Source organism: Haplochromis burtoni, unplaced genomic scaffold, assembly GCF_018398535.1.
Source record: "Haplochromis burtoni strain Fernald_Lab_line unplaced genomic scaffold, NCSU_Asbu1 Contig_37, whole genome shotgun sequence".
NCBI classification, from domain to species: domain Eukaryota; kingdom Metazoa; phylum Chordata; class Actinopteri; order Cichliformes; family Cichlidae; genus Haplochromis; species Haplochromis burtoni.
The window spans coordinates 1,390,276-1,413,633 of record NW_024582398.1 but is presented as its reverse complement, the minus strand read 5'-3'; the positions used below and the strand labels follow the sequence as shown (position 1 = coordinate 1,413,633).

Sequence of the window (23,358 nt, the reverse complement as noted above, 5' to 3'; positions counted from 1 at the left end):
GTTTGGCTTAGTTCATAATGAAAGAGCACATTCTCAAGAGGCCTGTCTGTCTTCCGCAGCATTGTACTCACTGCCTCATTTTGCACTAACACAGTCTCTTGGTATCACCAATATAAAGCTGTGTTATACTGACAGAGCAGAGCGATGGGAGGTGAGACACTAATGGATGTTTGCAGTTGGGAAAATTAGAGTGAATTTCCAAACAAGCATGTGACATTTGAAATGGCAGGCTGACCACATTGAGGCTACCTCTGACAAAAACAGCATGCGTGGAAGTAGAGTGAAGATAAAGTCACCTGGAAGCTTTTGAAATCCTTCACAGGAGACAGATGCATGTAATGTTTAATTTAGGATTCCTTTTGTAAATGACTACATATTGTGAAACACTGATTAAATAGTTCATCCAACCTTGAGTTGAAAGATCATTGAGGGGCAGTTCTCCTTTCAGTGATCATCTGTTAATTACAATAGCGAAGACGAAAAAAAGAGATGCATCAATTGAAAAAAAAACAAACAAACCCTTTATATACTGATTCAAGTCTGCAGGTGACAGCAATTAACCCTGTTTTGACTCTAAGCCATATTTCAACTCTGCTTCCAGACTTGTTTGTCAAAACAGCTGAGCTTTTTGTCTCGCACAATTCGAAGAAACAATAGAGGGGTCCTAATGTATTTAACTGGTTGCCATCACTACGCCATCACGTATTTATTATTATTAACACAGGAAAATGTGCTGAAACTAAGAAAAAAGTAGATAGAAACACTTCCCACTTATCTTTTTGAATGTAATGATAGTGAGCGGTATACAGACAATGAAATGCAGTGTTCACATAGAAATCACAAGTTATTTCTGAAAGCCAACTGTGTACCCTTCAGTGGCAACAAGTGACACACTGGCCCTATGCAGAACACTGTCCTATTCACCTAGAAACATGGTAGAAATGTCTGATTTGTTATAAAGCACAGTTTAAGAGAGACCAATCCTGGTGGTTTTTTCTAGTTTAAACCATGTTTTCTTAGCTATTTTCTGATTTTGTGTTCTGAAAGCTTCTGTTGTGCTTTTTCAGTTACATTTTGTTCTACTAGCTTTCTTAAACTAACTCCATTCTGGTAGAAACTTTTTTGTTGTTTTCTGTTTTCCAAGCTCCTCTTTGTACCCTGGGTTTAAAACACAAGCATATGGTTTATGTGGTTCATTTTGAAGCCTCCAGTTTGGCATTTGGGCTGTGTTCATCTTTGCTTTTGTAAGCCAGAAGTGATTAAATTCACTAACTTGTCACCTAAGGCTAGTCAACTGACTTGGTCCACAAGGTTAATGTGATACTATTGCTGTGTCTTAAATCTTACATTTAAAACTGCACTGGACGCTCCTTGGATGGTCTATTTATAATGACAAAACAAGTTAAGTGTGGAATGCACTGCATTTGTGAGCTTTAAAAGTCCCCATCTTGGTTACAGTATGTAGTAGAAAGAGAGGAACTACCAACCAGTTTTTAGCTAAAGTTGTTCTGCAGGCATTAGACCTGCTATATTTTGTTATACGGATATTAGGCCTCAGTCACAAAGGCCTAGAGACCTGGCAACCGAGTGAAATCAAGGTGAAAATGTGTGTTTCCTGAGTGCTTTCTGGTGGTTGCTGGCAGTTGCTGTGAAATCAATCACTAAAACTGCATTCACATAGGCCTATGGATGCAAGAGCCCCCTGGTAATCACTGGTTACTAGATAAATCTGTGTATTTTGCAACTGGTTGGGGAATAGTTGATGGAGGTTGCTGGCAGTCACTAGGGTGAAACTAGTCGCAAAGAGATATGCTGTGCACCACCCAAAAATCTTATTTTCATTACTTTGCTCACTGTGTCACACGCATTTTACTTGAATCGTCAAAGACGATCTATTATTTCTCTACAGGTCAGAGAGTAAATGGAGAGTCTTTTCAAATAGGTTGACAACCTCCATGCAAACTACAGGTAGCTATTTATGATTTATAACCATTTTGTTTTGGTTTTGTTTTTTTTACAAATTTTTCCAAAGGTAGAAACTATATTAGAAACACCCTTCAAACATTTTACAAGTGTTGATGATGGACAGTTTGTCCACCAGAGGGCACTATACAACTTGGCTAAAAGTGTTTAGAACACCACAATAAGCTCATCTGAGCCAAGTAAGGTAGGAGGTAAATAAGTAACTTATGACAATATCTCGTAATATCTCATTTAGGTTTAGTGAAAAAAACTACACATAACAAATGTTGGGGAAATCTATTTAAGTTTTTTTTTTATGTCTGACAGAAAAAAATTGACTAATAGATTGGATATTTAAATCACCAAATATCAGTGTAAGTCCTAAAAATCTGCTAGCAATTGAAGCAATCACGAGGAGTCAGCAACCTCCTGTAACCGCTCACCAACTGGTCAGGAAATACACATTATTCCCTAGCAACTGGAGGTTGCCACAAAATAATAAAAGCAGATAAGAAAATTTTGTTACAGGAGTGTCCTTCACAACATAAACCATTGGAAAAGCAGTATGATATATGAGGCTCAGAATAAAAGATAACATCAAATTAACATCATTTTGTATATATTTTTAGGTAAGATTTGAGTATGCTCTTACTCTGAAGCAAATGTCTGATTCATTGTTTCAAAGGCAAATTGTTATGAGGCAGAAATTTACATTTTGACAGACTGATGTGATCAAATCACGCAGTAAATAAAAATCCTAACACTGAAATCTGCATGTGATTTAAAGGGTTTTTTTTGTCACTTTGTGTCAGGAAAAAAAACAAAAACAAAACAAAAACATGCTGCTGCTAATCTCTGAGATTAGATCTCCACGAACAATATTGCACTTTATCGTCGGTCACGGTGGCAGAAGTCTTAAACTCAGCCAGGAAACCAAAACTATCTGCATCACTAAAGACCACTAAGTACATGTGGGAAACTATGCTTTGTTTGTCGTTTAGGTGAACTTATCCTTTAAAAAGGCTGCTGTCAGACTGTTACCAATATAGTACATGTGTTTCCTTGCATCAGAGCCAACATAAACATGGACTTGTTCGTGCATGCAGGGATTTTCAAGATGCATTTTTGAAGTTGCACAAACAGCTTGCAGGCAAATTATTTAGTCTGATGTGTCTGCTTTACGTAGAACGAAGATCAAGTATGATGAAAGGACCCAGTCTGAAAAGGATAAGAATGCGAGTCATATGCTTAGATTGTTAAATGCGGGCCAAATCTTTAAGATGCACTCTAAGTCTTAATGTACCACCAGCACTCAATCTTCAAAAGCTTTTTGATGGACTTCAATAGAGACCAAAAATTTTGTAATTTCACTTTGTATTTTACCCGTAGTTGACTACAGCCCAATTGCAGTGACTCACACACACTGTGCTAAATAATTATCTGGATGGAGATTGCAGTAATGCGGGTGTAGCCTGAATTATGGGAAGTGGATAGCACAGTTTTAGAGTGTGTGTTTTTTAATTTTCATGACAACAAAGTGCTAAAAGGTGAGGAACTCATCAGTAGTCATCATAGTTCATGTCTTACAATTTTTCAGCAGTTTCATTCTCCTTACTGCAGCTGCATTTCAGTGATAAACCTCTCTAGTTTTTCCACTGCAGTGAGGCTGCTCCAAGAAAGATGACTCCTACAAACAGATTCAACTATCTGGTCTCCTACCCTGTGTTAAAATGTGCAAGATTTATGGCATTTGAATCTCATTACAATATGCAGAGTAAAGCTGCTTGTTAATCTTGAATATATTTGGTCTTGCAGATTTTTAGCTGAACTTGCAAAGATAGAAAGTTCAACATAACTTCATAAGTATTTGACAAAAACAGATCCACACTTTCAGTTTCATTTGAAGGTGTTTTGCATCTAGTGACTGCCAGAATCTGTGATGTCATCCTCTGAATCTGGCTCCTGCTAGATGGCAACAGCTGTGCGCTCCAGAAGAGCATGAGCTATTGTTGCGAAGCGATGAGTGGTGGCTATGATGATACTGTGTCCTGCTCATGTGTTGGGAATTAGCGAAGATGATGGGCTGATTGTATTACATGTGTGATAGTGACACGAGTGCCAGATAACCGCGGGAGGAAAAGCGCTATTTCTGTGTCCATCAGTTAAAAAGAGGGTGAGCCACCCGGCAACAGTCAGTGAGTTGGGAGTTGGCTTACTTGTGTGTGTGTGTGTGTGTGTGTGTATGTTTGTGTGGTGGGTTGGGGATGGTAGGTGTGGTGGTGGTGGGGTTCGGGTGTTTTCCATCCACTGAGAATGGAAAAATGCTTGCATAAATTGTCCTATTCATGTTCTGAGCTTTTCCCACTCCAGTATTCCAGGATTCTCTGGCGTTCCAGTACTTTGCTGGCACTGAGGTAAAGTCACTAAATTAAGAGCTCCATCAGTGGAAGCCCAACATCTCAGCCAATAACGTGATTTATTTCCACTCACTCTAATCCTTATTTGTAGCAGCTGTGTTATGTCTGCATAAACAGGTGCTCATTCAAACACACACTGGGATCCAGGACACACACAGTTACGTTTACCGCTGCTGCTACTTCTTTGTGTACCAATTTTACCTTGATGCTTATTTCTACAACTGTTCCTTCTACAAAGTTTATTCTTCTAATTCTTGAAGAAGCTGTTATTGCTACTTACCTCTCCTTCTACTCCCATTAAGAATATTTAAAATACTAATAAAAGACATATATTAATAGATTATGTAAATTTTTAAGGAGATTCAAATGAGTTTGCTTCTAAAATCAGCCTGTTTTTCCTTAAGTGATCTACATTATTGTGCATGCATGTAAATATAGAGCATGTAGACTTATGGCGATTATACCCCTAATTTTCTTCATAGTTATCTTCTTGATCACATGGTATGCGTGCCCTTTCTGGCTCAGCACAGTGAGATGTGAAAGTTGATAAAAAGGAATCATGTAGTAATCCCCAGCTCCCACAACCTGTCTTATACGATTATTTCAAACCCTCGACTCTGCTGAGTCCAGCATTGCTGAGCCACGATTTAGTTGCTGGCTTACTGATCATCCCGGTTTTGCCACAAAAGCTTTTATCCAGCGTCACTGACATGGCTGTTGCTGCCAGTATATTATGAATATTGAGTCAGAAGTCCCATCTCTTCTATCCATCAACAACGCTGAGGTTATGCATCTCGCTTTGGCCTGTTCATGAAATGAACCGCCTGACCTCACGATAAAAAGAGGACTTAACTTGCCCTCAGAGACTGGGGGCAAGGATTCTAAAACCAAAATTATATAAACATTCTCTAATTACAGGTTAAGCTACAGGAATGATAGCTGGATTTTGATTTCCTTACACGTTGCAGCACAAGCATCGGCAGCCCTTGGCACTTGCTCCATTTTTAGATTGCGTTTTCCTTTCATGGACATGCCTCCATCAGGTCTTATCTTATCTTATCTAAGTAGATAAGATTGCTGTGAATGATCCCAGAAGCATGTTGTGACACTGCCTTTGTGTGCAGCATGCATGTCTCTATTCATATGTAATGCACTGACTGAAAAACAGCCCGGGCTGTAATTTCTCTAAGTGAGGCCCAATTTTCTCTGAGGATTGTAGGGGACACGTCTCACTCGCTGGACCAGGATCCTGTTTTTGCTTATCTCTCTTTCAGTGGTTGGAACCAAAGTTCAATAAGGCGGCAGATAATTAGCATTAAATATATTAGATTATTTATTAATACACAGCCGTAACTCATTAAGACAGAAACATATATGAGTTGTGTGACCAAAGTATCTTTTCCAGTGCTATGCATTTAGTTATTAGTGTAGTCAACTAGATTTTCAATGAAAGTTTCTCTGCAACTCTGCAGCAAAAAGTCATTTTTCACTTTGACTGCTTGTTGTTGAAGACAGACTGAAATTATTGCAGTATCTGCTGATACTGTTGATAGCTGTAGAAATGTCCCACGGATGACTTTTTGATAAGAAAAAAAGTTTATTTTTATTTTGAAAGGACGATTGTTATGCTTATTTTTAGCTTCAAAAATTGGTTCCTGGACTCTACTGATATAGATTGACCATCACTCAGTAAAACACATGTGTCTTTATATCAGAGATGCATGTGAAAACCACGAATACCAAACAGGCACACAGGCAATGCAGGCAAAGTTGTCATGTTAAAATCAAGTTTTTGGGAGTTTGCTTGTGGTTGTTAATAATATTGAACTTTTTTACTTCACTGTGTGCACTCACAGTTTTTAAACCAATCAAATTAGCCGTAGAATCACACATTTGCTGTTAAACAAGACCATCTTCCAGGAGTGGAGTTTTTTCACCTGTACTAACTGAGCAGGTGACTCACCAAAAACAGTTACTAAGAAATTACATACAGTAAATATCCATCTTCAAATTTGCTCTAACCAATGTGTGGAATTTAGAGCACTGGTGAGCTTAAGGGTCAGCAATATTTACCTGTTTCGTGTGGTCTCTGTGACACGGCTGAATGTCTCAAGTTCAGAGTGTTTTTCATTACTTAGGCAGGCATAGCAAGCCAAACCGCACACTAAGGTCAATGCACACTTATTAATGTGGAACAGGCTTTTAAACCACTGTATCACTTGACATAGAAAAGCTGTGTTTGTGTTTTGTTTATTAGTGTCGCTGCTAAGTATACTTCTTCATTCAAGTCACGAGAAAAAAACTTTTTAGAAAAGTTCAGAAATAAATGAAAAAGGAAGTATTAGCGGCAAATATTTTAACTTAAGCAACGGGAACAGTTGAAAAACTGCTCTTTAAATGACAACTGTAGCTCATAGATGTTGCAACAAAACTTATGTCATTGCCTAGATCAGCCTTGACCATAGATTTTACAAATGTTTATGTCTGGTGTGTCTCTGTAGACAGGTCCAGATGCTGCTTCTCTCTCTCCGAACAGACCTGACTTCACTTTTTACCCGCTGCTGAAATAAGAGACCACAGAGGAAGTACTGGAGCATGTCTTACTTGGCATTTCCTGGTCAGGGGCTGCAGAGATTCTTTCACTCCTCTTTGGCTTAACTGTCACATGTCCACCCTTAGAGTCATGGCTTTTGTATCATCTGTCTTAAGTGACTTTGTTTCTTCCTGTTTTTTTGTAGGCACACTGCTCTATTTACAGCTCTGTATTTAGATTTCTTTTTACAGCTGTAAATACACACATTCTTGCCAAAGTCTTGTTGGTGTGCCTTCTTCAGAAGGATAATGATAGGCTGGGTAGCTTTATTCTCTTCGTTAAGGGCAGAATTATGAAAAATACAGCGTGCTCACACACACACACACACACACACACACACAGAGAGTACAGGCTTAATAAAAACAAGACATCAGACAGAAGCAAAGTGTCAACTTCATATTTGCTTTTCTTTGCTACCAAAAGACACAGCCGTGACCGTGGTTCAGGGGTTTGGGAAGCACATCTGTAACCGGAAGGTCGCCGGTTCGATCCCCGGGCTCTCTGTCCTGGTCGTTGTCTCCTTGGGCAAGACTGGTGTTGGCCAGAGGGGCCGATGTAGCGATATGGCAGCCTCGCTTCTGTCAGTCTGCCCCAGGCCAGATGAATCTGGTTCCAAATGTGGGGGATATATATACAAATAAATGGGTAGGAGAGAAAATGGAGCTAAACTCACCTTTTAAAGGAAAAGTATTGCAGCAATTCTACAAAGGAGGTGTTCCAGTTGCTTTTATTCAGTACCGTGTCCCATTAGTGTGTGACTCAGTCAAATAAACTGTCTCAGTTAAAAGCAAAGCCTGTGAAGTGTGCTGTAAAACAAGCAAATATGTGTTAGGTCCTGAGCACCAAAATGATTGCACACTCAGTATAGACCCTGAATTAATTTTGCATAGGATCTTGGGTGACGTGATCTATGCACATCTGTAAGTAACAAGATGTGAATGCATGCAGAATGCGAATGTTTGGTGATTGCTTATACCTAGAGTATGGTCTCGATTACCTACTGCACTGATGAACTTCTCCTCTGTTTTGATGTTGAATAACAGCATCTGAGAACTGTCAATTTTCTGCTATTCATTTTACAGCGATGTGAAAAAAGTTTTTACAAGACTTTATGCAGCCCTGTGAAAACTTAAGTACAATGTTAGGCAGGTAAGTAGCAACCAAGAGCTGCTAATCAAATGCAATTCATTAACTGATGATCAGTAAGTGTGGTCGTCTCTTTAAAAGCCAAAGTTTTGGTAGTCTGCTAGTCTGGAGCATCAAGGGGTGTGTTTACACAGTGCCACAATCGTTCCAGGACTGGATGCTCTAAAAATTTCACCTCAAGGCCAGATTGTTCAATAGTCTGAGAAGTAACACATGAAATTAGTCTGAATAAGAAATTAGCAAACGAATAGGACATGCAGACATCGTCAGAGTTAGAAATAATAATTTCAATGGAAATGACGAATGTGTTCTTCAAACCTTGCCCAGCCTGGCTAATCTTTCACCCAATGCTTCCTCGATAATCTTCCACAAAATGGATTGGCTGGGTGGAGTCTCCCTCTGTAATATATGGTCAAGCTGCTCGCACAATAACTTTACCACCTCCACAGCACACTTAGCTGCCTCCACCATGCTTGACTGATAGCGTTAAGTACTTCTTACATGTTACGTCATTCATTTGTTCTTCTCTTTGATACGAAGACGTTACGAAGAACTTGAACTCAATCGTCCGGAACACCTTCTTCCACTCTTCCACTGTCCAATGTCTGCGCTCTTTTGCTCATCTGAGATTTGGCTTTTTCTTGACATTTCTACCATGAAGTCCAGCATCCTGAAGTTGCAGCTGTCAGTTGACAACCTGTGAGGCATCTTGGTCTTAAATGACACACTCAGATGTTTGTCTTCTTACACAGTTGTGTATTAGGGCCAATTACTCTTTTGTTTTTGTCTTTGTTAGATCCAGTTTGTTCTGCTCTCTGAAGGGAGTAGTTAACAGCATGGTAAGAGAATTAAAGTGTCCTCGCAGTTTCTCACATTGAATGGCCTTCCTTTCTAAGCCCAACAATAGGCTGATAGGTTTATAAAAAAAATGTTCTTTCTTTCTGGCCATTTTGAGCCTGTAAACAAGCAAACAACGGCTTATCCTTCCAACACTAATCTAACCGTAAAGAAAGCAATACTTCCTTTTTTTTGCTCCCTTATTACTTTAACAGTTTTCAGCTGTGCAACACAATTGCAAAATTGTTTTCTATTAATCAATGAGCCTTGTTAAATAATTAACTTGGATTAGGACCCATACCCCTCTCGTCCTAAGACAGCTGGGATAGGCTCCACCCCCCCTCTCGGAAAAGAACAGATGGATGGATGGATGGATCCATATCAGGAGATTGATATGGAAGTATCACAGTTGTTGATAATATACAAAAATGCAGATCACTCTTAAAAAAAATCACCTGATTAATTTTAATTATTTGTGAAATGGATCAAATTCTTTGTGAATTGCATTTTGTTTTTCTTTGGGAAAAAAAAAGAAATTTGCTAATGATATCAAAATAGTTGACTGCCGGTGTACATCTCAGACTCAACAGGCCAAGCATGTTAAATTTCAAATTTCCTAACAATAGGAAAAGACAGAACAAGTACGGCTTGTTTGGAAGGGTTGCCAGGAGAAAGACTCCTCTGTTAAACAACATGGCAGCAATGATGCGTCTGAACACACCACGAGACTTCTAGAACCAAATAAAGGACAGATGAGTGGAGATATTTGGCCACAGTGCACAGCAAATACCTCATACTAGCTGTCAGGATGACAGTCGTTTTGCACATTGTATGGAATTGTGTGAAAACTCATTCTTTCCCCCACGACTGCATCTATACAAATCTACAAACACTACTTTCCACTGATTTTCAGGTCTTTTACTGTTTCGATTCATTCCTCGCAGGTGTGTTTAAACTGTGCTAAACTGCACTAAAAGCTCAGAATTTGCATTTGAGCTTTGAATGTTTAAAGTTAAATGTTCATTTAGCAACTAAAGAGACAAATGAAAGCCTAGGACAGTACCACATATTGGTAGTCACAAATACATTAATTAGATTAGATTAGATTAGATTAGATTAGATTAGATTAGATTAGATAGAACTTTATTAATCCCTCGGGTGGGTTCCTCTGGGAAATTCGATTTCCAAAAAAGCACAGCACCGACAGAAGTTACAGTTACAGAATGTTATATATATATATATACACACACACACATACACACATATATATAAATACAGAGACAAATATAAATAAAATATACAAAGGGGATAAATAGAATAAATAGGAATAAAAAATAAAAATACAAGTGAATTGCACATTTCAAGTATTGAGTCTATTGCACTGTTGACTATTTACAAAAGTATTGCACAAATTGCACAGTGAGGTGAAGAGGCACTACAGCTTAGTTGTTCCCCCCTCCTTTGTCCTCCTGTTTCCCCTCCCTCTCCCCTCCAGAGAGGAGTTAAACAGTCTGATGGCGTGTGGGACAAAGGAGTTTTTAAGTCTGTTAGTTCTTGTCTTTGGGAGAAGCAACCTGTCACTGAACAGACTCTTCTGGTTGTTAATGGCCGTGTGCAGAGGATGCCTGGCATTGTCCATAATGTCCATCAGTTTCTTTAATGTCCTTTTCTCTGCCACTGTCACCAGAGTGTCCAGCTTCATGCCGACCACAGAGCTAGCCCTCCTGATCAGTTTCTCCAGCCTGGATGAGTCCTTCTTTGCTGTGCTGCTCCCCCAGCACACCACAGCATAGAAAAGTACTCCAGCAACCACCGACTGGTAAAACATCCTCAGGAGCTTCCTGCAGATGTTAAAAGACCTCAGCCTCCTGAGGAAGTACAGTCGGCTTTGGGCTTTTTTATACAGGTGCTCTGTGTTGCATGACCAGTCCAGTTTATTGTCCACCCACAGCCCGAGGTACTTGTACTTGTTGACCACCTCCACCTCCTCCCCCTCTATCTGAACCGGCAGTGGACCTTCTCTGGACCTCCCGAAGTCCACAACCAGTTCCTTAGTCTTTGAGGTGTTGAGTTGCAGGTGGTTTGTGTGACTCCATGCGACAAAGTTCCTCACCAGACTTCTGTACTCCTCTTCCTGATCATCCCAGATACACCCCATGATGGCTGTGTCGTCTGCAAACTTCTGAATGTGGCATAATTCAGAGTTGTAGCAGAAGTCAGAGGTGTACAGGGTGAAGAGAAGAGGGGACAGCACAGTTCCCTGTGGTGCTCCTGTGCTGCTGACCACAGTGTCAGACGTGATGTCCTTCAGCCTGACGTACTGTGGTCTGTCGGTGAGGTAGTCGGAGATCCAAGCCACCAGGCAGGGGTCCACCTCCATCCTGTTCAGTTTTTCCTGAAGCATACAGGGCCGGATGGTATTAAAGGCACTGGAAAAGTCAAGAAACAGGATCCTGACCGTGCCTTTTCCCCCATCCAGGTGTGAGTGGGCTCTGTGTAGGAGGTACAGGATGGCATCCTCCACTCCGACACCCGCCTTGTATGCAAACTGTAGTGGGTCCTGGGCATGTTGTACCTGTGGTCGGAGGAGGTTGAGGAAGAGCCGCTCTAGAGTCTTCATAAGATGTGACGTCAGTGCCACCGGTCGGAAGTCATTCAGCTCATTGGGCCGGTTCTTTTTGGGGACCGGGACGATGCAGGATGTCTTCCATAGGGCGGGCACTCTCCCCAGTCGCAGACTGAGGTTGAAGACTCGTTGTAGCGGCTCCCCAAGTTCAGCAGCACACGCCTTTAGCATCCTAGGACACACCTTGTCTGGGCCTGCTGCCTTTCTGGGGCGAAGCTTCCTCAGTTGTCTCCTGACCTGATCCACTGTGACACTGGGAGATGTTTGGGAGGAGGGGAGGGGGGGAGATGTCTTGCTGCTGAGAGAGGGATTGGAGGAGGGGGGTGTCATGGTGTCAGGAAGGGGGGGAAGCGAGGGAGGTAGGAGAGTGGGGAGGACTCTGTAGTGAAGGTGAGGGTGAGGGTGGGGGGGTTGTGGGCTGGTCAAACCTGTTGAAGAAGTTGTTGAGTTCGTTTGCCTTCTCCACAGTCCCCCCCACTGTGCTTTTCTTGGTGTTGTGGCCTGTGATGGTTTTCACACCATTCCAGACCTCCCTCATATTGTTCCTCTCCAACTTCTGCTCCACCTTCCTCCTGTAGGTGTCCTTTGCTTCCCTCAGGCAGCGTTTCACCTCCCGCTGTGCTGCTTTCATCTCCTCCTTCACTTTGCTCCTGAAAGCCTTCTTCTTCATGTTGAGGACAGCTTTGACTTCCTGTGTTACCCACGGTTTGTTATTAGGATAACACCGTACCGTCTTAGCAGGGGCGACCGTGTCCACACAAAAGTTGAGGTAGTCTGTAAGACAGTGTGTCGCCCCCTCTATGTCCTCACCATGTGGGCTCAGGAGCACATCCCAGTCTGTGGTGTCATAACAGTCCCTCAGAGCATCCTCCTTTTCTGGGGTCCATCTCCGGATGGAGCGCGTTGTGACCGGCTGCCTTTGGACGAGGGGTGTGTATTGTGGCTGTAGGTAAACCAGGTTGTGGTCTGACTTCCCTAGTGGGGGGAGGGGGGTGGCTCTGTATGCATCTCTCACATTAGCATACAGTAGGTCAATTGTCCTGTTGCCATTAATTGCCACTATGTAATTTTTCAGAATTTTCCTTTGTACCTGAGTGTTTTTCGTTTCGGTTTTAGAGTTTGCGCTGTCTAGTTTCATTCTGTTTATGTGTCGGTTGTTCTTGGCCAAAGCATAGTTTTTGCAGGTTTCATTGAAGGTTTCCATAGAAAAAGCCTCTGTTCTCAACACTTGTCTTTTGGGAAGTGACAGTATACACTATTGAAGGTTTGCTACTGCTCATGAAATCATAAAATGAAATCAATTACAGAAACATTATTAAATAAAGGTTTAAAAACCTATCAGATGGTATTTTGTTATAATGAACCAACCAATATTCCCAAGAAATGCACCTTAACAAGGTAGCCAGTATGGAAACACAAACTATAGTTAAAAGACACCTTTGATTCTGTTTTCTTACTTTTATCATGACCGACAGAAGTGATGCATTCAATCTGCATATGTACTGAGTTGCAATAGGTATACAACAAACAGAAACCTGAAGTGGAAACAAAAACCTGTCTTGAATTCCTTGTTGTCTACTTGCAAATTAAGCTCCTTTATTCCCTTCTCAGAGTCACATCCAGATATTATGCTAATAGAGAGAAATGCTATGTTTTTTGTTTGTTTTAAACATAATATTTCCAGTACAGCAACAGACCTACTCTAGTTATACAAATAAATATCAGGTTTGCTTACCCTCTGAATCAGATCTTTTTTTTTTTCCACTGACGTTCAGCATTGCTCCAAGGAGAAATCCACTTTCGAAGAGACAAACACGACTGTTTTTTCAAACCTATAATTCAGTGCTGCTAAAATAAATGGTGAGTGTTGATTAAAGAGGATGATAAGTCAATATTTCCATGCTGGTGTGGACAAAGTTACTGCTCTACTATTCTTGTTGGTCTATACTTACCTTTGAATGTAAACAGCAAGGTCAGAGTTCCTCTCAGTGGGTAGCTGATGATTGGATATTGGTATTTTCTAATGCAAGCAGAACACACAAAAAAATCCAGGTTGAGACAGTTGAGTATATCACAAAGCAAACTGTAAACTTTACCACAGGCTTTGAATTCTGTGAGCATCCCAGACTGGCATCAACGCTTGTAAGAGTATCCAGCTGAAAGGATTTCTATAAACTCTTTGAAAAACTTAAAGCAGATGGAAATATAACACTGAACCGAGACATCACCACTCATCATTTAACACAGGGTGAAAGAAGACTGACATTCAATGAATCTTAAAGGGCCCCAAATTATGTCTACCTGCGTCATTCTGCTTATTGAGCACTTTACTAAATCTTCCAATTGATCAGGCACACCATAATTACTGGCTCCAGTGGAAGAATTGTACTTTCAAGGAGGAGTGGTACATTCATTTTGAGCTCTCTTTTTCCAGGCAGGCCTGATCCGGACTGATAATGGGGAGTTTTTCATTGAACCCCTTGAGAAAGGCCAACAGGATGTGGAAGTGAAGGGGCGTGTCCATGTGGTCTACCGCAGATCAGCCATAAAGCAGGAGACAGGCCAGCGAAGGGAAGACCTCCACAATGAAGGTAGGCAAGGAGAGGGAGTGTGACGTAAGTGGAAACAAAAAACCCCAAACCTATATGTAGGTTTGAGTGCAACAACTGTGTGCTCCGGCCAAGTAAGGACATATGAGTAAGTGCAGAACTGAATACATCACTGTATACCAGGAGCAGCAAAATTGATGTCCTGAAGGTTGGCGCATTAGTCACAGAATGGACAGAATAACAGAGGATAATGAAAGCACCTACGTCATACATGATTATAATTATAAAGAGCAAAAAACCAACATATTTTGACCTTTTTATTACATGAACTTTTAATCATTTTAGTTTCTATTCATTATTGTATCTATTGTATCTGTGTAGTAATATATTATGAAACTCACTGACTGTTATTTCCTGTTACATGAACATTATTAACGTTATTGTCCACTGACTGAAACTAAATTTGATTTTCTTAGTGTGCTACAGTGTAGTAATGGTATGTAACTGCCCAATAAATTAAGTTTTTCTTTCAATTAGATTCACTCTTTGGTAATTTGGTGATAAATGGCGATAAATTGTGAAAATCACTAATTTGTTGCTGTCAATACGGTGAAATTCACATAAACTGCTTCACTTTATCTTGCGCCTCCATACAGACCTATCAGCAGAGGCAGTGCTCAATACACCAGCTGGTAAAACGAGGAAAGCTGGGGTTTGGTGGTATTATTGGGGACTGGGGAATTTAAGAAAGCTAGAGTGGGAAGTGAGCTTTCCTTTGCAGCCAAATGATTCAATTTCATCATGAATTCCTTCTCTATTCCTTTCTTCCTGAAAAATAGCTTCAGCATCTGGTGGGAGACTCTTACTAACCTCACAAATTTTCTGTAGCTATAAGCCTCTATGGTTTACTTTTAATCTGTTGCTCTCTAGTGCATATGTTCTTTGTAACAACTGTAGTCAAGTCACAAATTTACAGTCCCAATCCTCTCTTTTTTAAATGCCATTGTGAATTTCACTGTAGATGCATTCTCATATAAAGTAGCATATCTGTCATTGATGTTGATTTCCATACTATCACATACATAAAATAATCATATGATCAGAGTCAAAATTAACTTAAACCAAAATTAAAATATATGCTTTTTTATTTGATGTCTGTATTCATTCTGTAATCTGTATTTTAACACACACTGGAAAAAAAATTGTAATATAAAAGTATTTTACTGTGTATTTTACAGCTTTGTACTGTTTTTCTAGGATATCACTAAATTTACATAAATAGACTGTGGTTTTACATTTCAAATGTAAAATAACATAAAATCACTGTAAATGTAATAAAACATAATTTTCTTGTTTTTTAAATGTATTTGTCTGTACATATGCATATTTAGATTGTTAAAATACATTCACAAATGTATCATAATTTCACAAATATTTGTCCGTTATTTGAAAGATTGAACTGTTAAATTCAAATGTAATGCTATGGAAAAATATATAAAATGATTCTTATAAACTTTTTTTTTTAACATCAAATAATGTTATTTAGGGCGATCGTGGCTCAAGAGTTGGCAGTTCGTCTTGTAATCGGAAGGTTGCCGGTTCGAGCCCCTGCTCGGACAGTCTCGGTCGTTGTGTCCTTGGGCAAGACACTTCACCTACCGCCTACTACTGGTGATGGCCAGAGGGGCCGATGGGCGATATGGCAGCCTCGCTTCTGTCAGTCTGCCCAGGGCAGCTGTGGCTACAACTGTAGCTGCCTCCACCAGTTGTGAATGTGAGAGTGAATGAATAGTGGAATTGTAAAGCACTTTGAGGGCCCCGAAAAGCGCTATATAAATCAATCCATTATTATTATTATTATTTTAAACCAACTGTTAACTGTATATTTCTGTACATTTAAGTATTATTATTCATATTGCCGCATTCATTGACCTTGTTTATAGGTAATTTCATTGTTTAATCACATTAAAATGTTCCTAATTTAATGTTTAAAAGCACTTGAAAAAGGCAAAATCCCATGTAAAATTAGGGCAACAAACTGTATTGTCATTACTGAAAATAACCGGAATTTTTTGAGAACTTTATTTTCTGTTATTTTCCAGTATTATTTTGGCGCCCAAGCTGCCGGAATATTACTGTTTTTTTTAGGATCTTTTTTTACAGTGCATATAAAAAAAGGCAACAGAGGTTCTGGTCCAAATCCACTTCTTTTGCTCTGTCTATCTATTTATAAATATATGCATTAAACCCACACACAGGCATAACACTGGAAAACAATGGGAGGATAAGTGGACACTGTGACAAAGGAAAGACAGCAGTATTTATACACACACACACACACAGACACATGATCATGACATAAAAAGCTGTCTCTAAGCTCACACTAAAAGTCCTTTTTTTTTTCTTTTTTTTTTTACTTCTGACAGGGGGGCTCATTTTACCTCTCTCAGGTACAATTTTTAGAGAAATTCCCATCATTACTCTGCCTCCTGATGTAGCTTCCTGTTCAAGGCTATCAATAGCTCTCATGGGGAAAAAGGCTCTATGAGATTCCTATTTTAGTTTCAAAATAGAGTCTTATTTCTGATCATTTCCTGCCTAGTAGCAAATTTTATTTCTTAGTGAAAACAATCAAAACACACTAGGTTTTACAACTAGCCAATAGGTGTATAAAGGTGTAACCAACTCCTAGCAGTAGTAAATTGAAGTGCAAAAAAATAAAAGGTCTGTTAAATGCTATCTTATTGCTGTCTACCTTTCAATTTAATTCAATTATTTTAATTCAAGTTAATCAGCTACATCTGGTGGAAATGAATTATCATGCTTGATGCATCTATTGTTAATTTATTTAATTCTTTATCTTAAATTTAGAATAAATTGTGTCTCCAAGAGATTTGCCTGGAGACAGCTGTTAAAATAGGCCTTGCAGAGCAGCATACTGATTGTTTGTCATATGCATTGTTCTCCTATGAATACCTTTCCTGCTATGTTAAATTATATGCAATGTCTGCATTTGCACCTGAAAGGCTTGAGACATCACCAGTTAAGGTGTGAAATTACAAAATGTGGACTCTTGCAAAATAATCAAATTGATATTTTGAAAGACCTTGCTATAATTTTACGTGGTCAAATTTTTCAACATAGTGTTTGTTTGATTTTCGGTGTAGCTATCATGCTTTAAAAGCCTGTATATGTTTGTGAAATCTGACAAAATGATAAGACATGATTAATGTTTACAAAAGATCTGCCGATGAAAATAATTCATGCATATAGAAATATCTGAAATATTTGTGCAGCTTTGGCAGCTTTGGCAGCTTCAGCACCGGAACATTTCCTCTGAATATTATCTTTGTGTTCATTGAAATCCATGTTCACATTGTTTATGTTTACCAATTAGTATTACAGTTCTAACAATGTCAGCCACTCCATCTGATCATCGCTTAGAGTCAAAGAAAAGCATTTGCTTTATGTCACTTTGACACCATCTGTTCATTGGCTTTCATTAACTGCTCATCCTTGTCATATTTTGCAGTGGCAGACATTGGGATTGCAGACCTCCCCAAAGCTCTGGATCTTGTTGAACATAAACTTTCTGAGTCTGAGCGCAAGAGGAGGCATGCGAAGAAAGATGACTACAACATCGAGGTGCTGCTGGCTGTTGATGACTCAGTGGTCCGTTTCCACGGCAAGGAGCATGTCCAGAATTACGTTCTCACACTCATGAACATAGTAAGTGTTATTATAAAGAATTTTAAGGCTGCAGCATTGACTAATATGCATAACATTTGGACTGAGAATTCCATAAAATTCAATTCAGATACATATTTATGAATCAAAATACATATCAATAATTTGTGAAAAGTATAGTTTAATTTTACACTTTAAACTGAGACAAAAATTGTAATAAAATTTACAGTTACAGTTGTAAAACAAACACTGTACTGTACAGACCACTGTAGCAAGAAATTTGGCAGATTGTTATTTTAAATCTGTAGTCATTAATATTTCATAGCGTAGATGTTTGGGAACCATGTGCATGCATGGAAAGTGTATGGGAAGAGTAGCAGCAGGATCCCAAATACAGAGGACAAATAAATCAAGAATACTGACTAGTAAAGAGAATGATTAAATAAGACAGCATGAAAAGGTGGAACTGGGTTGGAGGTAGGTTTCAAACGAGCTTGCTGGGGCAGAAACACAGATGTTCTGAGCTGATATACCGAGATTGGGTTTAAGCTTGACTTCTTGGCCTGCGCTGGAACACAGAGTGTCTATGTGTTAGGTCATTTGTAACTAATTTGTAAGGATACTGTTGTTGGCTAGGTCTAGTGCAGTCACTCAGACAATATAAACAACAAAATAACATTAAGAACCTTAAAATAAATTATAATTTTGCCATTTTTGTTCAAAAATGATTCCAAAACGGATTTAAAAAAATAAATAAATGCCAAATAGCCATATAAAGAGGCATAGTTGTTAAAAGCATGACAATAGAAATATCAAATTTCTTGAGATTAAATTATGCTAAGTCTGCAATAATTTCCCCATGTTCTCTTTGATATCAGAACTCGCCACACTGTTCCCCATCACCCCCACTCTCTTGCTGTTCATGGATTACTAATAAGAAAAGAGGAGGGAGGGAGGGAGAAACTCTCAGCTCATTCATTATGGGTTCCACCAGCTCCTACCACCATAATCTACTTATTGGGCCCAAATCCCTCAAGTCAGATTTTCACAGGGTGCTGGTTTCACTCTGTAACAGTTACCATTTGGACCCTGCATGGTGGTCTGATTAGCTGTGCTAGACCAATTAGAAAGTTGACTGGGAGCTGTACAGGGCAGTCATGGAAACCAGCGCCAGACGTCCACTCATACTGCCAAACTCTGCTTACATGGAATGATGTGTTTATTTAATTAGGATATTATATTCACATTCTGTTCCCAAATGTCTTCTTCAGAAAGAAATGTTTGACTTTTAATGACCTTAGGTGATTATACTGTGAAGTGGCTGCAAATGCACTCTGTAATTCCCTCTGTAATTATCAGTCCTTGGTGTCTAGTACTCTCTGATTAGCACTTAAGGGTATTTCACATCACAGACAGGAGTAGTGAAATTGAGGAAGTCCTTAAAGCTAAAATTGACTGAACCTTAAACTGAAATCAAGTCAAGGTCTTAAATGTAGTATCCATATACTCCATCTCCCACTGAGTAAAATTTGATGAGAGAAATGTGCAAGAAAACAGCAGTTTAAACAAACGAAGGTCAAAACTCTTTGGTTCCAATGGTAAGCCACAAGCTTGCTGTGTCTGAAAGAGCTCACTAAAATCCCTCTGAATCCCTGGTCCATGGCTGCAGAATGTGTAGTACCACCTGGAGAAACTCTCCCTAAGGGATTGATTACTGGACATCCTGTCTGCACAAAGCCAAGTTTGACTGCTGAGGTGCCTGCTACACAATGGCCGGGTTGTTTAACCATGAACCAGGTTTTGTCCATGTTGATGTGATGCTATACACAAGCCAGGGACACCTAGTGCATTTAACCAACAGCTGCTACTCTCATTTTTGGCCATAAGAGTCCTGTCAGTCCTCTTTGTGCTCCTCATGGCTTTGTAATTATCCCCGTGGCAGAAAAAAACCCTTTTGCATTGATATGAGTAAAACGATATAAATAAATGAAAACCATCTTTGATGTTTACAAATGTCATAACTTCATGCCAGTACTTTAATAAGTCCTCAGTTTGATCTACTATAAACACACATACAGTACAATATATAGGTCAGTACAGACCAGTCTCAGTTCTGTTGTAATGAATCCAAGAGAATTTGGGGTCATTCAGGGGTTCTTTACTGCATTTATTGACCTGTATGCACTTCTGTGAATAGAATATTTGCTTAAATTCTTGGGTGTAACCCTGTGTCCCTGAACAAATTTGGACTTGGAGGATATCCTTTCTGTGTTGACGGAGCTTTTGTTGTGCATGGTCATAATTTTTACCTGCTCAAAGCTTACTGACACATACTTGTTGGGGGTTTTTTTTCTTAGCAAAGGAGTGGCACTCTGTTGTTCTGTTTGCAGTATCTGGAAAGTGGAAAGTTCTACTTGTAGTGTGAACATCAGTGCTCATGGTAATTAAGACACTCTAAAGCTGAATGTAGAAAGGAAACTTCTCCATAAAAAACACAAAAAAAGCTGATGCTTTGGCAGTGAAAGCTTTTATCAGTTCTTTTTCATCTAATTGCTTCCTACGTTTCCTGTTCATCCTGTGTTGGGTAGCTGGTTCTTGTAGCTTTCTATGCTCATATACTGTTCTATTTTAGAGGGTTGCTGCTGTTGCATCAGTTAAATCGTTGGACTTCACCTCAGGGCTCTTGCAAGCTTCAGTGTCCAGTGAAACCAATCATTGATGACCTTTTGTAGATCAGTGCTGTATGACATTAGGAGGTAGGAACAGGGTAAGGCATTGTTAGTAAAATGGCAAATGGACTGCAAATTATATGACACTTTTCTAATTAAGAAAATAAAGAATTAACACAATTCTCATTCATTTGTTAGTTACCTTTAATTTGACAATATCTTTAAAATCTTGGGTTTCAATGTATTTTAGCTACTACACTGATTGCACAATTTTAGGCATATTTAAAGAAAAGCATCCAGAAACAAACCCACTGAACTGATAAAATGTTACTGTATGGTGATGTGGGCAATGGAAAAAGCGGAAATTCATTTTTAGAGAGTAAAGGCCAAATGGAGAAGTAAAATTTGTCCTTATACTTCTGCCAAAGGCTCACATGTGCTTTTGAAGATAAATTAAATGAGTTGTGGTGGTCAATGTGACGCTACAAATATTTAACTTGGAATAAAAATACTTTCCCAGAAATCCAATTTCTTCCTGGAAATGTTAAGCTACAGCTTGTTGTTATCTTGGGTTAACAAAGAAAATAAATTAAATGCTTAAGGATATCTTACAGTATCTTCAATGCATTGTGGATTGGATTACTCTGCATTTTAAAGTATGATGTACCACAGTGCATTACGCCTTTTTTTAGGTCCTTGTCCACCATGGAGCAAGACTCCACTCCACCAATCATTTATTAAAAGTATAAATTTGCAACAAGTTTCTTGAACTTGTTCATGTGAAGTTTGCATGTTTTTTGCATTTATCTGGGTACTTCCTCCAGAATCTCTCATAATGTTTCTAAATTGATTCTACATTGGATGTACACTGGATATAGGTCTGAATGTGAGTATTTGTCTGTATGTGTTAGACCTATGATAGACTGGCAGCATGTCCCAATCTTTTGTTCCGTGTCAGCTGGAATCTGCTTGTTAAGTAATGACGTATCAACACTGCTTGCCAGTGCGAGCTCCAACTGATACAATGCATTACAACAAGTTAAGGCTGTGGCTTTTTAACGTGTTGTAATGCATTGTGTCTGGTGTTATTTAATACAAATAACCCTCTAAAATAATCAGTGGTCATTGCTGGCCTTGTTGGCTTTTTATTTGCACTATTTTTAAGCTCTTTAAAGCTTTTTAAAACCTTATGTAACTACAAGTCAGGGCCTCACGGTTTGCCAGACACCAAATATCTCAGTGCTTCAGAAAAGAATCACTGTGAACTAAGTAAGAGTCAGTGTGGCCATAGGGTCATGAATAGGATTGGTTAGCATAGGATCAGGTGATCTCTTGACTGAATTTTGGTCCTTTTTCAAAGACTGTTCTCTGCCACATGATTGCATTTCTCTGACCCTCAGAACTGTAAGTATTCTTATTTTAGGTATTCCTCAGTCAGCTTTAAATAGAAACTAACAAGCTAACTTCCTGCTAACATCTAACTCTCCTAAACTTCATAAATCCGCTTTTTTCACAGATGCCTGAATGTCAGACTTTATTGTAACCCCTGGAAGAGAGGCCACACTGAACATTTTCTTGGAGATGAAAGAATTTGAGCCGTTTTTAACTCTCAGTAATGCCGCAGTGTTTGTTTGAGTTTGGGAACCAAAGAGGAGTCTGGACCCAGAAATGACTAATGACGTCAGACTTAAGAGGTGGATAGCTCTAGACTCTCCATGACCCTGAACTGGATAAGCTAAAAAAGTACATGGGTTGAACTGTTACAGACCATGTGAGGTAATACAAAGGAAAGGCATTTCAATGCTTCCTTTATTACCTTCTTTACGGTACACTGGCCCATCCTTTATAAAGGTAAAGCAAATAATGCCACCTCATAATCCACAGTGACGCACTATTCATGCCAAAACTTGTAGATAAATTTGGGAACTTCAATGACAGGCTGTTAAATCCACTGCTGAACTATTATTATTATGCTGCGGTGACGAAATCTGCTTCTCATGAAGTTGTGTTATGGGAAGGAGTCAACAAGGCCATATCTAAAAATGTATACATAAATCTCTCTCAATTAATTCAGTTTGCATTAGTTATTTACAGACGGACGTAAAAAAAAAAAAAAACTTTTTTCAGGTATCTGTACTTTAACCTTTTATTTTACTTTTCTGACAAATTTTTACTTCCTAAAATTTAACACAAATGTACTTTTACTTGTTTCCTTAATAAATTAATTTTTTAGCTTTAAAAGTACAGGTGCTAATGAGTTGTGGTCACACTACTTTAGCTTCTATAGTTAATGCAACAGAAGAGCAGCAGGCACAAAAGCAGTGAAGTGGCAGGTAATCTCAAATGCAACATTTCTAATAGCTTGACAAATATCAGCAAATAGACAAAGTTTTTCTGTGCAGTATGTCACACAATGTGTCTGTTAGCTAACAGTTCAGCTGCTGGATTTCTAAGGGAGAGGAAAGAACTCAGAGACAGAGAAAAATGTATAAAAGTCAGGAAGGACACAAGTAGAAGAAGAGAGATTATTTTTAAAGATAAGGACTTCTCAGTCATATGATAAACTGGACGTTTTAAAGCTTACATGCAATCTCATCATTCAGTTGTATATGAAGTTAGGTTTTTTAAATATTGTGAATTATCCTGCACAACCAATTGAAATAGAAAAATTTTCAGTTATGCAAAGGTTGCATAAACAACCTGAAAGCAACACTGGTTAGTTTGCAGTACTGTGAAGTTTACAGTGGTGCATTAATTTGGACCGGTGGAGCAGCTGTGATGTTCATGGTCAATGTTAGAGGAACAGACATCAAATTTAATTTAAGCCAATGATGTGGATTAGATTCAGTCACTTAATTCCACCTTTATACTA

General features: G+C 39.1%; 1 protein-coding gene across 2 annotated transcripts in view; it reads left to right on the top strand.

Moving 5' to 3' along the window:
- The window catches only part of LOC102308660 (A disintegrin and metalloproteinase with thrombospondin motifs 14), a 57,059-nt gene that overhangs the window by 3,775 nt on the left and 29,926 nt on the right, over positions 1 to 23,358 (top strand). For both annotated transcript variants that reach the window (XM_005919580.3, XM_042219734.1), the window contains 2 exons: positions 14,016 to 14,172; positions 17,663 to 17,859. In XM_005919580.3, coding sequence (XP_005919642.1) covers positions 14,016 to 14,172; positions 17,663 to 17,859 — 354 coding nt within the window. The remainder of the gene's footprint in view (positions 1 to 14,015; positions 14,173 to 17,662; positions 17,860 to 23,358) is intronic.